Here is a 16961-nt window from a genome sequence, read left to right as displayed (position 1 = left end):
TCAGGAGGCTGAGGCAGGAGAATGGCATGAACCCGGGAGGCGGAGCTTGCAGTGAGCCAAGATCCGGCCACTGCACTCCAGCCTGGGCGACAGAGCCAGACTCCGTCTCAAAAAAAAAAATTTTTAATAAAACTTAAAATAAAATAAAAGTAAACATTTCAAAGTACACACAAGACGACGAGACACAACAAAGGAAAAGAATAGGAAAGGGGGGAAAAGACTTTGTTTTGTTTTTGAGACAGGTCTCGTTCTGTCACCCAGACTCACCGTAATCATGATCTCCTGGGTTGACACAATCCTCCTGCCTCAGCCTCCAGAGTAGCTGGGACTACAGGCTGTAGCCAACATGCCCCACTAATTTTTGTATTTTTTTTTTTTTTTTTGAGACGGAGTCTCGCTCTGTCGCCCAGGCTGGAATGGAGTGCAGTGGCCGGATCTCAGCTCACTGCAAGCTCCGCCTCCCGGGTTCACGCCATTCTCCTGCCTCAGCCTCCCGAGTAGCTGGGACTACAGGCGCCCGCCAACACTCCCGGCTAATTTTTTGTATTTTAGTAGAGACGGGGTTTCACCGTGTTAGCCAGGATGGTCTCGATCTCCTGACCTTGTGATCCGCCCGTCTCGGCCTCCCAAAGTGCTGGGATTACAGGCTTGAGCCACCGCGCCCGGCCAATTTTTGTATTTTTTAAAGAGATGGCACCTTGTCACATTGCCCAGGCTGACCTCAAAACTCCTGGGCTCAAGCAATCCTCCTGTGTCAGCCTCCCAAGATGCTGGGACTACAGGTGTCAGTCACCATACCTAGCCTAAAAGATGTTTAATACCTGTTCTTTACTCTCCTTCTCCATCCAAATCCACTATCAGTAAATGCTAGTTAAATGAAACCATTTATAGAAATAATCAGGCCAGGTGTGGTGGCTCACACCTGTAATTCCAACACTTTGGGAGGGAGGCCAAGGTGGACAAATCACTTGAGGTCAGGAGTTTTAAGACCAGCCTGGCCAACATGGTGAAACCCTGTCTCTATTAAAAATACAAAAACTTAGCTGGGTGTGGTAGCGCACACCTGTAATCTCAGCTACTGAGGCTGACGCAGGAGAAGAGCTTGACCCTGGGAGGCAGAGGTTGCAGTGGACCAAGATGGCGCCACTGCACTCCAGCCTGGCTGACAGAGTGAAACAAGAAGAGGGGAGGGGAGGGGAGGAGAGGAGAGGAAAAGGCAAGAAAGAAAAGAAAGAAGGAAAGGAAAGGAAAGGAAAGGAGAGGAGAGGAGAGGAGAGGAGAGGAATCGATCAACTTGTATGCTTGATTGCCAGCAACTCCTTGCTACCATAAGGCTGGAAAAAGTGGCCCTGGTCCTAAAGACCCACTTGCCATGGGGCTGGCTGGGTCAACACAGAGAGAAAGGCCTCTTGGCAGACACAGCTGGGTAAAGGGAATGATCACTGACCCAGAGCACCGCCCCACACACTCTGCACACAAACAGGAGAGTTGTGCCCCCAGGGTCACTGTGAAGGCAAGAGGTCACAAAAGTGGCAGCATGTCTTCTTCTTGACAGGGGTAATTTATCCAGACTCCTGCTCCACTGGGGGCTATGAGTTAGCTCCTCTCTGCCTCTGACTGTCAAGGAGTGCCCCTGGATAGATTTACTTCAAGAATCACTCAGTGTCGGCCCCATCTCTAGACTGTTCAGACAAACTCATAATGGCAGAGAGAAGATTTGTGGAGCAACAAGCATAAATCTCGGTTATAACTACAAACCATAAAAGAAAGGAGAGCTGGGAGGGAAGAAGGAAGGGCGGTGAATACGTCCTTCTCCAAAGCACCACTTTATCTTCCTGCGGTTTCTCACAGCGCAGAAGTGGGACTAACTACAAGATCATATTTTTCAAGCCAAAAATCAGTCTGCACGGTTTGACAATGAGCTAAAATATTTTAAGTTACAATTATCCTGGAAAATGGGCCGAGCACAGTGGCTCACACCTGTAATCCCAGCACCTTGGGAGGCCAAGGCAGGTGGATCACTTGAGGCCAAGAGTTCGAGACCAGCCTGGCCAACGTGGCAAAACCCCATCCCTACTAAAAATTAAAAAATTAGCTGGGCATGGTGGTGGGCACCTGTAACCTCAGCTACTCAAGAGGCTTAGGCAGGAGAATCACTTGAACCCCGGAGGCAGAGGTTGCAGTGAGCTGAGATAGTGCCACTGCACTCCCCAGCCTGGGTGACAGAACAAGACTCTGTCTCAAAAAAGAAAAGAGAAGAAAAAAGAGAAAAGATTCTCCTGGAACACGCAGGGTACTTGGTTATCTTAACCAGCACAACAGTCAATGGTTTTCAAACTGGGGGCTTTTAGATTTATCCTGAGTCTGCCCCCATGGAACACCTATGCTTTAGATCACACTTAAAAAAACACTTTTACATGAAATTTCTTTGAAACTGATGACTGATCTTAATCAAAAGAAAAACATTTTAACAGCATTCCCCTGCCCAGATAAAAGTTTTGCAGATCACATCTTCAGCAATGGTAGGGCGTGTAAAGGAGCACTAAGATTATACCTCTAGGAGAAAAGGGAGGAAACAGAACTTTTTATTTTGAAAGAATGATGCTAGGGATAAGATCAAAGACTGAATTCCAAGCCGGGTGTGGTGGCTCACACCTGTAATCCCAGCACTTTGGGAGACTGAGGCGGGGTGATCGGATCACTCGAGCCCAGGAGTTCGAGACCAGCCTGGGCAACATAGTGAGATCTCGTCTCTACACAATTTTTTTAATTAAAAAATTAGCTGGGCATGGTGGCATGCACTGGTAGTCCCAGCTACTTGGGAGGCTGAGGTGGGAGGATCACCTGAGCCCAAGAGGTGGGGGCTACAGTGAGCAATGATTGTGCCACTGTACTCCAGCCTGAGTGACAGAGCAAGACCCTGTCATAAGCAAGACCCTGTCATAAAAGAAAGGAAAGGGAAGGGGAGGGGAGGGAAAATTGAATTTCCTCAATCACTGAGTAGCTCTGATAAAAGGCACCTGAGTGCTCAGTTCCTCAGTTCCCACATCCTCAAAATAAGGACACTGCCCACTTATCCAAGAGTCAGGGCCCCTGATTACAGGAACAGCAGCAAATATCAAGCATTACTATAAAAGCCAGGAACCTACAGTATAAAGAAAGCTGAATAACTTCTTCAAATTCCATTTATTTAATTATTACTCCTAAGAGTTTCGATTCATCTAATAATTATTTGTAAAAGGGCACCTTAAAACTGGAAAGCAACCTCTTCATTTACCTGAAAGAGGAAACAATTTAAAGGGCACTGCCTAGTCTATGCAAGAAACCTGCTGTCTGTGATATGAAGGACAGAGGAAAAAGAGGCAGTCATTTCAAAATCAGTTAGTGGCCTAGAGATCATAACCACGCAGAAACGGAATGAGGCTGTGCTCAAATTCATCCCTTTCAGCATCCAGTTCTTACCAGCTTTCTTCGGCAGATCTGGCAGAGGAGGTGGGAATCACAGGCACTCTCCCAGCTAGCAGTCAGTATACACGGACACTAGTGTTAGAAACGTTTTCTTCACTGACACCTTTATATTGTTGATGAGAGAGGAGTGAGGAAAGACACTAGCCAACACTTTTTCCTCTCTGAAAAGTGCCTAAATCTCAGGCCCAGGATTCTGGATCTGATCATGCTGACAATGTTACCTTCAGTGAAGTGCACCGTGAGCCCATCCGTGGTTTATATTTTATTTTAGTCCCCAAGTTTCTCTGCAGCAGTTGTGAGGGGCACCCTGATGAATATGTTGCTAGTAATGGTTCAAGCACCAAAATTTTTGTAGATGATTGACTGTTTGGGCAGGGGGAGTGGCTTTTGAGACAGGGTCTTGCTGTGTTGCCCACACTGGAGTGCAGTGGTGTGATCAAAGCTCACTGTAGCCTCAACCCACTGGGCTTAAGCAATCCTCCCACCTCAGCCTCCCAAGGACTACAGGCACTCACCACCATATCTGGCTAAATTTTTTTGTAAAGACAAGTTTCACTACGTTGCCAAAGCTGGTCTCAAACCGCGGAACTCAAGCAATCCTCCCGCCTCTTCCTTCCAAAGTCCAAGGATTACAGGCCCGAGCCACCACACTCAGCCAATGATTTGCTTTTTAAAAATAAATTAATAAAGCGGATTTTGAATTATCCCTATAATATCACCCCCAATCGCTTGCATCCCGACAGACATTCCTGAGCAGGAAAAAGAGGTGGAGGTGACAACTAGTTTCAGCAAACCTAACTCCGCACAGAAATCAACCACTACAGACTTTTTAAATAATTATGTTTAATACTTCAAAATTAGGTTTGTCATATGTATATATTTTTGCTGGAAAATGACAAGTTCCTGAAATCCCTGAATGGTTGGTTTCATTACCCATGTGCTTATAAAACACTTTCGGCCGGGCGCGGTGGCTCCTGCCTGTAATCCCAGTACTTTGGGAGGTCGAGGCAGGTGGATCACGAGGTCACAAGATCAAGACCATCCTGGCTAACACGGTGAAACCCCCACCTCTACTAAAAATACAAAAAATTAGACGGGCGTGGTGGTGGGCGCCTGTAGTCCCAGCTACTCAGGAGGCTGAGGCAGCAGAATGGCGTGAACCCGGGACGCGGAGCTTGCAGTGAGCCAAGACCGTGCCACTGCACTCCAGGCTGGGCAACTGAGCAAAACTCTGTCTCAGGAAAAAAAAAAAAAAAAAAAAAAAAAAAAAACTTTCATGAATACAGTATCAAAATCAATTTTGTTTCCCCACAAAATGCTTAAATGTTATAAAATACGTATGTATTGTCATATACATGCATATACACATACATACATGCATACATGAGTGCACACAAAGAAACGTATTGAGCATGTTAATGTCATTCTTCAGAAATGTTTTGGTGGGGCTGGGTGTGGTGGCTCATGCCTGTAGTCCCAGCACTTTGGGAGGCCAAGGCAGGAGGATCACTTGAGTCCAGGAGTTCGAGACCAACCTGGCCAACATGGCGAAACCCCGTCTCTACTAAAAATACAAAAATTAGCTGGCCGTGGTGGTGCACGCCTGTAGTCCCAGGTACTCAGGAGACTAAGGCAAGAGAATCGCTTGAACCCAGGAGGCAGAGGTTGCAGTGAACAGAGACTGCACCACTGCACTCCAGCCTGGGTGACAGAGAGCAACACCATCTCTAAAAAAGAAATGTTTTGGTGGGGAAAAAAATGAGAACCACTTATCCACAGTGAACCTGCTGACAAGTACACCAAAGTATTCTAACCATAAAAGTTACAAAAGATACAAATACTGAGGAGACTATGCCAGGAATACATGTTAGAGGTCTTTGGCAGACAGGCAAACAGGCAACTGGCTGTAGCTATTCTTTTTGCTTTTTTTTTTTTTTTTTTGAGACAGAGTCTGGCTCTGTCACCCAGGCTGGAGTGCAGTAGTGCAATCTCGGTTCACCGCAACCTCCGCCACCTGAGTAGCCGGGATTAGAGGTACCTGCCACTACACCCAGCTAATTTTTTTTTTTTTTTTTAGTAGAAACAGGGTGTTGCCATGTTGGCGAGGCTAGTCTTGAACTCCTGACCTCAGGTGATCCACCTGCCTTGGCCTCCCAAAGTGCCAGGATTACAGGCATGAGCCACCGTGCCTTGACAATTCTTAAAGACATCACAGTATTGGCTTCCTGAATCCATCAAAATACACCTTCTGATTACCAGCCTCTGGTTAATTGGCTTGAAAACCAAAGAGAAAATCTTGGGTATCCCAGGGGTAAGGTAGATGAGATTCCCCAGGACTGAGATCAAATACATGATGTAGAACCCCCTGGACAAGGTACCATCTGAGCCTCAGGAGGAAACCTGAGGGTACTTTGGCACTTGGAGAGCAAAACTACTGAGACGCAACCTAGATCTGCAACTGCAGAGCGTCTTTATTTTGAAGAATTCAGCATACCAGAAAAATAGTAATCCTAGAAAAAGGTGATAAAGTAGAAATTGCTGTCATCAGTTATTAAAAAAACTGTAGTTTGGGGCCAGGTATGGTGGCTCACACCTTTAATCCCAGCCCTTTAGGAGTCCAAGGTGGGCAGTCCAAGGTGGGTCAGGAGATCAAGACCATCCTGGCCAACATGGTGAAACCCTGTCTTTACTAAAAATACAAAAATTAGCTGGGCATGGTGGTGCGTACCTGTAATCCCAGCTACTCAGGAGGCTGAGGCAGGAGAATCGTTTGAACCCGGGAGGCGGAGGATGCAGTGAGCCGAGATCACACCACTGCACTCCAGCCTGGTGACAGAGCTAGACTCCGTCTCAAAAAAAAAAAAAAAAATTGTACTTTGGAATTATTTTGGTGGAGAGATGCAGGAAAGATGACAGAAAGAAAAAACTAAAAGAACCTACACCTAAAAGTTAAAGGAAGAGACGATGGCCAAGGACTCATCCATTAGACAGAACTTGGTGTCAAAGAGCAAAAAGCTAAAATTCTAGTTTAGCCAAAACCCATAAGCCCTGTGTAAAGTAGATGAACTATAGTATTGCTGAACACTGAGAAGCTGAGTTGAAACAAGTGAGCAGATGTGTAAATCAAACCTTATTTACTGCTTGCTTCAAATAACCAAAAATCACAGGACTAAGTAGGAACCTCAAAAGTTTACTTAACCCAAGTTTCAGTATCCAAGCAAGATGGGAACTGAATTACCCCATGCAGACAATTGTCCGCTCATTCTAAAATACCTATAGACCAGGCAGGGATTTGGTTCTGCCAGGACAGCACAAGGAGCCAGATCCAGAGACTCTGTGGGCCTGAGGACAGGCACACAACTGTGGCTAGAAAACCAGGGTCTGCGGGAAATTCACAGGTTTTCACAGGTCTGGGGGAAGCTGGAGGTCAGTACTCTGGAGGCCTGTCTGAACTCCTTGCTCAGCAGGCAAAGCTCAGTGAAGAGAGTATAAAGAGAAAAAAGTAACCAGCCATTTTAACTTTGGCAGAGTTTTGTCAACAACAGAGAATTTCAACTTGGAGTTTGCAGAATTTCTCAAGACTGGTCTGTTCACCAATCTCCAGCCCTAATGACATTATGATATTAGAGAGCAACTACTCCTCTGAGATGGTCAATGTTGCTGGGTTGGTTTGATTTGGAAGCCAGGATTGGGGCAGGATTTAACGGGCAAGCAAAGGAAAGATGCAGCGTCACTACTTTGCTAGAATCAAGGCTAGGGTTTGGCTATAAACACGAACGTGTCGTTTACAGACTACAAGATTACATTTCTCACCACAAAATCTCAAAACAGCTTTTAGGGTTCAGAGTGGACAGAACTGAAAATCAAGTCTTCTTTGCCTAGCAAATAAAACAAAACAATCATGCACATATTGACTACATCACAATGTCACCTGCACTGCACTGACTACTAAAGAGAACTACTTCTGTCGTAATTTACTTTGATTTTTATTCTTTTTTCGTTTTGTTTTGTTGTAGAGACAGAGTCTTGCTCTGTTGCCCAGGCTGGAGAGCAGTGGCATGATCATAGCTCACTGCAGCCTCGAACTCCTGAGCTCAAGCGATCCTCTGGCTTCTGCCTCCTGAGCAGCTGGGAGTATAGGCGTGAGCCACCAAGCCCGGCTAATGTTAAAATTTGTAATAGAGATGGGAGCTCTCTATTTAGTGCAGGCTGGTCTCAAACTCCTGGCCTCAAGTGATCCCCTGACCTTGGCCTCCCAAAGTGCTGGGATGATAGGCATGAGCCACTGCACCCGGCCAGTAACTTACTTTTTTAATAAGGGGAAAAATTATTTCAAAGTGATCGTCTAGTCTGGGACAAAGAATAAGATTGTTTGCCTTTAGTGTAGAGACCAGGCAACTTCCATTAAGGAATTCTATGAAAAATACACATTCAGTTAAAAACAAAAAGAATATATACTTCCTGAAGCTTAAAGGAAAAAATAATAATAATAAAAACAAAAACAAAACAACTTAGCAGTGTGTTCCCCCAACACTGAAATATCCCATCCCTCGAGGCCTGGCTTCAAGTTTCACAAAAGCCATCCTTAAGTGTCCCCTCGCCCTCCGCAAAGCTCTTCCTTCTCTGAATAACTGGGGGCTCTCTCCTACGCCCAATCAGGCAGCTCTGCACCAAATGATACACAATGTTGTGTTATTTGCTAAAATTACATACAGTCGTGTGCAGTTTGCTAATTATTTCATGTGTATAAATGCCTTTTCTTCCCCAAGTAAAATACGTGAATTACTCGAGAACAAGGTTTAGTTTTATTCCTCAATTGTCTGTTCCCCATCCTCAGGCCTGAGCTGAGCTAAGCTGAGCATGCAGGAGACGGCGAACACACATGGCCTGAGAAAGCGCCCTCCCTGTGGAAGGGCTGAGTGCTGTGTGTTTTCATGAACCACCACACTGAGCTGTGGGGCTTTCTGTGCAAGGGGGCTGCCCATCCCGTGTCCCTGTCCTGCCACACGAGTCCTCAGCAGGCTCCTCTGCCTGACACCCTCCCAACACCACTCCCAGGAGGAAGAAGTAGTTCACACAAGACCACGCGACTCGGCTGGTGCCCCCGTTTAATCAGGCTGCTGCAAATGCTTGGCCAAAAGCAATAAGAACATGACTGAGAGACTGTGGGAGTTTAATATAAAAAAATTAATAAACAAAAAAGGGAGGGAAGGAGAAAGGGTCTACCTTTTAATAGGGGCCTAATTACCCAACTCATAGGATCAGCCCAAATGAGATGGGAGTTTATTTCGGGGTTTTTTTAATTATTTTTTTTATATATATATAAATTGCTGCTATGTGTTTTCTTTCCTCTGAGCAATTATGCAGCAAGTACGTAAAGAGGAGAAAAAATATTAATTAAATATAAGGTAATTGTGGAGTTGGCCTGGAGAGAATGAGTCTGAACTCTGGACGATCACAGGCTACTAGGGTTTGAAGACTGCTCAGGGCCTCCCAGAAAAGAAAGAAATAAAAATACAACCAACCAATAAGCAGATGCACAGTGCAGCAGGAAGAGCAGGGCACAGAAACAGCAGCAGAGCAAGGGGTCTGCAGGGCTCCAAACACCAGAAATCAGTGAGCTGGCCAACTGCTCAGGGCTCCCAAAGAGCTTGTCGAATCAAGCCCCAAAAGATGGACTGGCCAGTCTTCCCGTGATCAGTTAAATGGGTACATCAAAATTGGAAAAGACAGAGGAAGGAGAGGACTGCCGCAGCCTGTGGTGTCCAATCTGTACTTTAGTCGCAAACCACCACAACTTCGGCCTGAGGGGCACTGAGGCAGGCCCCAGGGAAGCCAGCAGACGTCCTGAGACACTGGCAAGGCAGGGCCTCCTTGGCTTTCCCACCACCATGACCTCAAGGAAGGATCTGGGCAATATCAAAGACTGAAACGAGGCCACCATGGGAGTGCCGGGATATGAGCCCGTAACTGGTGACATAACAGCAGGTGACACAAATGACAACACTGCTCCCCTGAAACAGTCCCGGCAGTGCTTGTATCACCTCGGCCTTTCTACAGACAGCTCAACTGGATACAACTCACCCTTAGCCTGGGAAAGCCTTTGTACACGCTGGAATTCAGACATGTTCATACCCGCTAAGGCCCTCACGTCATCTCCTCCCACGACTGCCAGATGGTGAGTGAAGCAAGGCAGGTGAAACCACAGGCCCTGTTGAAACAAAGCCTTGGCAGTACAGCCCTACGCCTGCTATCGCTACGCAGGAAGAAAAGCTCTGAAAAGTTAAACCCGGAGCTGGCTCTGCCATCAGACTTATCTGGTTTGTACAGAACCAGTCTTACTACCCAGCCAAGAGGATTTACAGCAGGCCCTGAAAAGCAAAAAAGAATGAAAATGGGGTGGGCAGCCAGGGACTCTGGCCACTAAATGAAAAGCACATGGGAGAGAAAATTACCTGTAGTGCTTAGTAGGCCTCTTCCCTATCCACAGTGTAAGAAGACAGTGTTGGGAATGACTATCACACAATTACCCACCAGGCAAAACCAGAATTCCATCGCTTACCTGTTCTTTAAAGGCCACTGAGGCACTGGCACCCTGAGGGGCAGAGCAGGGGGCGGGTACTTCAGACAGTCGAGAAGCCCAGCCACCTCACTCCACCTCAGCCTCCCACAGGCGCAGGAATCTCACTAATTACTATCGATCAGCCACAAACAAAGTGGCGCAGGACCATCTGGGGTGGATGCTTTTAGTTCTAGAAAAGACCAGGCTTTACTGAGGGGAGATCTCAGCCATCTCTGCACGCGAGAAGTCAGAGGTCACTGACAGAGGCAGTCTCCAGGTAACAGCTACTTTTAAAGGGACACTACTGATGCAGAACCATAGAAACAGAAGGTTTCTTTTCACTCACGTGGCATTTTAATTACTAGAAAGTGATACCCACACCTTAGGTACTTACCAGCGGCTCTCGAGGCAGCACATTTTCACTTCCTGGAGTAGAGCTTGGCTGCAAAGAAAAATGGAAACAAAAATAAGGTCACAGTGCCACCCAATGGACATCAAAAAACCAAAGCTGCTCCATTCTCAAACGATGCACGCTAGCACCTCTTTCTCACATCTCTCACCGGTTTTTCATGACATGAGAGAATTCTGCAGTGGACTACCTGTAAAAAGTAGCCCAAAGACTCTCAATGCAGCAGGGAAGATAGACTGTTTCTGGGTTCACTGCCACAGCACTCCAAGAACAAGGCTTGGTTCTGCTCAGGAAGGCCCACGACCACCTACTGAGCAGCAAGGGCTGGGGACCGTCACAAAATCCACGGGAAGAGTAGAGTCCAGAGAAAAGGCTTGAACACAGAGCGCAACACCTCCTCTTTCTGCCACCTCCCCAACGTCAGGGGACTGGGAAGAAAAGCCGCGCAGCAGTGGAGAACCAGATTCCACCACCAGGGGGCCCCAGCTGCCCACGCGCAGGATTTTCTCTGGGCATCTAATTTCTGGAGCCCAGAAGCCAGTAAACCACACAGGTGCCTATTTATCCCCTGCCACTAAGGACACCACCCCACAATAGTAAAGGAAGTCCCAGGCTTACATCCTTCTTGGAAATAAGCTAGTGACAGGCTGACATATAAGCAGACCAACCTCCAGGCGAGCAGGCAGCACTGCAGCTGAGCCCCTGGCTCTAGCCTGTTTCCTCTTCCTTGGGGCCACTACCTCACCCTCACAGGCACCTTCGACCCTTGACTGACCCGGCCAAAATTCAGAGAAAGGGAGAGGCAGAGGTAGAGACAGATTCTGAAGAAATTTACAAATCTCCAAAAGAATAAAGCAAGCAGGTATGATGCTAAGTGAGCTATGATTAGTTTACTGTGACTGATGGTCAGGTCAATTGCCATCTATCTACAGATAATATCCAGACGAGTGCAGCGAAATCTGTGTGTCACAGGAGACAGCCTGCAGCCTCCATTCTCCCAGCTATTACAGATCAGATGGAAGTGCCAGGCTGCCTTGAAAAAGGACAGAAGCCCAGTCCACAGAGGGGTTCCCAAAGAATTCCTCATGCCAGTTACTACCACATAGCTGGCACACAGCACAGTGGCAAGCACTCTGCTGGATGAAGGACTCTATCCCTCCATCCGAAGTCCTGTCCCAAAAGCCTCACCACACAGGACAAGAGGTCAGCCAGCAGGAAACTATCTAGAAAGTGAGGGTCGGTCTCAGGGAATCTGAGCAAGCTTTCCCTGCCTCCCTGCCTCCCGCCCTCCCCAAGCTCCAGACATTGGTAAGTTCAAACCTTTAGAGCTCCAGCCCACGCCCCTCTGAGGTACACATCTGACTGCCTTCCTGCCTCTTCTTTGACTTAAGCTGCCCTGGAGCAGACTCACAGTCCTCTCTGCCACCTATGTCTTCTTCCAGCATTCCCTCTTGGCATGCTGGGACAAACCACCAAACGATGTAAACTAGAATCCAAAAGGCCATCTTGAGACAGCTCTTTCTCCCTTGCTCCCAGAACTAACTCATTACATCAAGTCTGCCAATATTCCTTCCTCAATATTCATGGAAGAGTAGTGTAAATGCTGGCACTTTGGGAGGCCCAGGTGGATGGATTGCTTGAGCCCAGGAGTTTGAGACCAGCCTGGGCAACATGGCAAATCCTCATCTCTACAAAAAATACAAAAATGGGCCAGGTGTGGTGGTGTGCACTTGTACTCCCAGCTATTCAGGAAGCTGAGGCAGAAGGATCCCTTGAGCCTGGAAATTCAAGGCTGTGGTAAACTGTGATCACACCACTGCACTCCAGCCCAGATGACAGAGCCAGACCCTGTCTCAAAAAAAATTTAAAAGTCCATGGAAACAATCCATTCGTTTTTCTCCATCTCTACTGCTATTACTTTGGTCCAATCTACCAAAATCCCCTGCCTAGACCTCTGCGTCAGCCTTCTCATCAGTGCTGACACTCTTCCAATTCATATTCTGTGATGCAAACAGACTATCATTTCCAAAGGAGAATCTGATCGTCCCACTCCTTATCCACCCACTCACCCCAGTAAACACAACAAATTTAAGGGCTTCTCATTGCTCTTAAAAGAGAAAAACCGCAGCATGGCCTACAAGGCCTAACATCTACTCTGACTACATCTCAGGTCTCAAGTGGCACCACATTCCCCACTTCTGCCCCCTACAGACGCACTGGCCTTTGCTTTCTCTGTCACTGCGCCTCTGCACATGCCCTTCCTTCCCTTCCTTCCCTTTAATTCATCCTTCAGATCCAGCTAAGACACTTTCTCAGGGAAACATTCCTTCTCTGACATCCATGACTAGGTCAGATCTCCCTATGACACATTCATGTAGGACCACCTGCCTCTCCTTCAAGGACCTGAGCAGACCTGCAAATTTACATCTGTGTGACTATCGGGCTAAGGCCTGTCTCTCTCACCAGATGATAAACTCCATGTGTGCAGAAACTGCCTGTGTTTGCTTGTCACTGTATCCCCGGGGCGTAGGACGGTGCCAGGCACAGAGGAGGCCTTCAATAGAAATTTGTTGAATGAATGAATAAATGAATGAATGGGCAACAAAAAACTGAACAATGGTGACGACTCAACTGAATGGATTATTTAGATTCTTCAGTTCATTATCTTCCTGAGGGTTTTCCTCCACTCCATTTGGTAGATACTAAGTGCTAACATTCACTTAGCTCTTTCCTTCTTTAATTTTCACAGTAAGTATATCAAATTACTGCTGATGAGGAAACTGAGGCAGAAGAAGTTAAATAACTTGCCCATGATTACTCAGATAGTAACTGGTACTACAGAGATTTGAACACTTCTACTTAATCAAAATAAGCAAGTTTTGTTTAAACCACATTTTATTAAGCAACAACCTTAATGCTACCCCATAAATAATAATGTAGGTTATTTGACCAGACAAAACACACAAAAGCAAACAGCTTTAGTATTTAGGAAGCCCCATTCTGACTTAACCCAAAACTTTCTTCCTAAAATAAAACTAATCACTATGAATTGTTTTCACCAAGGAACTGCTCTTAAAATTAGTTCATCCCTTGAACAGCTAGTATTTACCAGAGGGAAGAACTTTAAACAGTACACAGTGCCAAATACATCTCTTTCATCATATACCCTTTAGTATCTTTTAAATTATAAGCCATGTAAATGAATTGTTTTAAAAAATGTAATATTAAAAGTAAAAAAGAAAGCCTCTCTCTCATTCCAACCCTAAGGGACCCACACTGACACTCGTTCCTTGTATATTCTGCCAAGGATATTCAAAGCATATAAGAAGTATGGCCAGCAGAGCATGGTGGCTCATGCCTGTAATCCCTGCACTTCGGGAGGCTGAGGTGGGCGATCACTTGAGGCCAGAAGTTAGAGACCAGCCTGGCCAACATGGCAAAACCCCGTCTCTACAAAAAAAATGCAAAAATAAGCTGGGTGTGGAGGTGCATGCCTGTACTCCCAGCTACTCGGGAGGCAGAGGCACAGGAATCGCTTGAACCCAGGAGACGGAGCTTACAGTGAGCTGAGATCATGCCATTGCACTCCAGCCTGGGTGACAGAGTGAGACCCTGTTTCCAAAAAAAAAAAAAAAGAAAGAAGCAGCATAGCCAAGTGTAATGGCTCACACCTATAAACCCGGCACTCTGGGAGGCTACAATGGAAGGATCACTTAAAGCCAGGAGTTTGAGACCAGCATGGGCAACACAGCAAGATCCCATCTCTACAAAAAATTTAAAAATTAGCTTGGTGTAGTGGTGCATCCTGTAGTCCCAGCTACTCAGGAGGCTGGGGAAGGAGGATTCCTTGACCCCAGGAGGCAGAGATTACAGTGAGCGATGATGGTGCCACTGTATTCCAGCTCGGTCAACAGAGTGAGACCCTGTCTCAAAAACAAAAAAAGGATACATGTGTATGCATAATTCCTACCATGGAATTTGAAACAGCAACACTCCAAATTCCTCAAGTCATGGCTTCCCAGAGCCATAGTCCCAGTTTGAAGGTGGGAATACAAATGTGAGCCACCACACCCAGCCTTTTTAAAAATTTTGTTAATCGTGGACTACCCTGTGTTTTTAAACAGTACTACTTATTTTTTAAAAAATCTTCCACAATACTAGCTCTTTAAAAAATTAAAGCAGGCCAGGCAGAGTAGCTCACACCTATAATCCCAGCACTTTGGGAGGTCGAGGCAGGTGGATCACCTGAGGTCACGAGTTCAAGACCAACCTGGCCAACATATGGCCAACACAGCAAAACCCCATCTCCAACTGATCCTAGAAATCTTCACAGGGTAGTCCATGATTTAAAAAAAACAAGGCCAGGCATGGTGGTTCATACCAGCACTTTGGGAGGCCGAGGCGGGAGGATCGCTTGGACCCAGGAGTTCAAGACCAGCCTGAGCAACATGGCAAAACCCTGTCTCTACTAAAAAACACAAAAATTAGCCAGGCATGGTGGCACACGCCTGTAAGTCCCAGCTACCCAGCAGGCTGAAGTGGGAGGATCAACTGAGTCCAGGAGGTTGAGGCTGTGGTGAGCTGTGATCACAACACTACACTCCAGCCTGGGTAACAGAGTAAGACCCTGTCTCAAGAAAAAAAAAAAAAAAAAAAAAAAAGGCTCAGAAACTACCCACAGGCATGTATTATAACAATATAAGAAACAGATATAAGGCAATCCATGCCCGGGATCCTCAGAGGCCCGAATGGGGAGAGCAGGAAGGGAAGAAAGCAAAGGCAGAAAACCGTTTTAAAAAACAAGTCAGGCAAAGACTACGGCGGCAGAGAGAGAAATGCTTTTCTTTTGGTAGAGACAAAGGTGCTCTCACTCCTGCTGCCAAGGCTCTGACCTTCCCCAACTGGAAGGCGTTCCCAGATCCTGACCTGCTGCCCAACAAAGAACAAGCTCACGGATTTGAGCAACTGGCAGAAGCTCCAGGTCTAGGAGTACACATCCCACTTCTGCCCAGTGACTGTGACTCCAGACATGTCCTAAGCTAGTCTGTGTAGTTTTCTGCTGGGAATAAGATTCAATCCCACCAATATCCTTTGAGATGCAGTGGCATGACAGAAAGTACATAAGCTGTGGCATTAAGAACTCAGTGAGGCCGGGTGCAGTGGCTCACGCTGTAATCCCAGCACTTTGGGAGGCCAAGGGCGGATCACAAGGTCAGGAGATCGAGACCATCCTGGCTAACACGGTGAAACCCCCGTCTCTACTAAAAATTAGCCGGGCGTGGTGGCAGCACCTGTAGTCCCAGCTATTCAGGAGGCTGAGGCATGAACCCGGGAGGCGGAGCTTGCAGTGAGCCGACATCGCGCCACTGCACTGCAAGCGAGACTCCATCTCAAAAAAAAAAAAAGAAAAGAAAAAAAAAACTCAGTGATTTGGAGGTACGCTGCTCAACCTCTCTAAGCCTCAGTTTCCTCATCTATGGAAATAACGGGAATAATACTACCACCTCACATTCAGGATTAGAGGAGATGATAAGTTATTTCATGTCACTCCTCTGTTCAAAGTCAACTTCGGGTCATGATGGAGTAACAGGGAACAGATTTGCCCTCCCACTGTAACCAACTAGAAAACCAAGCCAAATAAATAAAACCGCTGTGTGTACACATTGGACAGCAGGCAGTGCAGGACTATGATCCCTGAAAGCAGAGAAACAAATTACTTGAGCCCTCAAATCACGCTAGCTTCCTTCCAGGAGACACATTTCAGACCCAGGAGAGAGAGGGGGATCCCCAGCAGAGCATGCAGTCCACCTGAGTTCAAGAGACAGAGATGAGAGTTCAGGGAGGCCAAGGCAGCTGAAAGCTGCAGGACAGACTTCAGAAAGAAAGAGCTATGCAGAAAAAGTGCTTCAGAAATCTGCCTGAATGTTCTCTCAAGTCTTTGCTGAATACTAAAATGTGTGCATGGATAGGGTGAAACTCCACAGTGATGAAGAAGCTATGAGCTGAACATTTTTTAGAACTCTAAGGAATCACGAGTCCCAAGCAGCCAGACTGGACTGTCCTCACAGGGCATTCAGGAGAGACCTAGAAGGGCCACATCTTGGTAGGGGAGGTCAAATGATCCCTAGATTAAAGATTATCCAGACCGACTCTAACAAAGCTAAAAAACAGAACTCAAAATAATAAAACTAAACCATAAAAAAACTGCCCAGAAGAACAAAGCTTTAAATACTCTTTAAAGACCACGAAAACCAGAACCTCAACAATACTGAACTCACAATATCCAGCATCCAATCAAAAATTTCAACACATGGCCAGGCGCAGTAGCTCATGCCTATAATCCCAGCACTTTGGGAGGCCGGGGAGGGTGGATCACGAGGTCAAGAGATCGAGAATGTCCTGGCTAACACGGTGAAATCCCTTCTCTACTAAAAATAAAAAAAAATTAAAAAAAAAAAATAGCCAGGCATGGTGGCAGGCACCTGTAGTCCCAGCTACTCAGGAGGCTGAGACAGGAGAATG

General features: G+C 46.5%; 1 protein-coding gene across 5 annotated transcripts in view; it reads right to left on the bottom strand.

Moving 5' to 3' along the window:
• Positions 1 to 16961, bottom strand: part of PEX14 (peroxisomal biogenesis factor 14) — a 164720-nt gene that overhangs the window by 127205 nt on the left and 20554 nt on the right. For 3 of the 5 annotated variants that reach the window (XM_011935790.1, XM_011935791.1, XM_011935794.1), the window contains exon 2: positions 10425 to 10472. In XM_011935790.1, coding sequence (XP_011791180.1) covers positions 10425 to 10472 — 48 coding nt within the window. Of the gene's footprint in view, positions 1 to 10030; positions 10391 to 10424; positions 10473 to 13812; positions 13843 to 16961 lie in introns of those variants that run through there. The other 2 variants (XM_011935795.1, XM_011935792.1) reach the window with 2 other exon arrangements.

This window comes from Colobus angolensis, unplaced genomic scaffold, assembly GCF_000951035.1.
Source record: "Colobus angolensis palliatus isolate OR3802 unplaced genomic scaffold, Cang.pa_1.0 Scaffold149, whole genome shotgun sequence".
Classification (NCBI taxonomy): domain Eukaryota; kingdom Metazoa; phylum Chordata; class Mammalia; order Primates; family Cercopithecidae; genus Colobus; species Colobus angolensis.
Note: the sequence above shows the minus strand (reverse complement) of the source record. Positions and strands in the feature narration are given on the sequence as shown.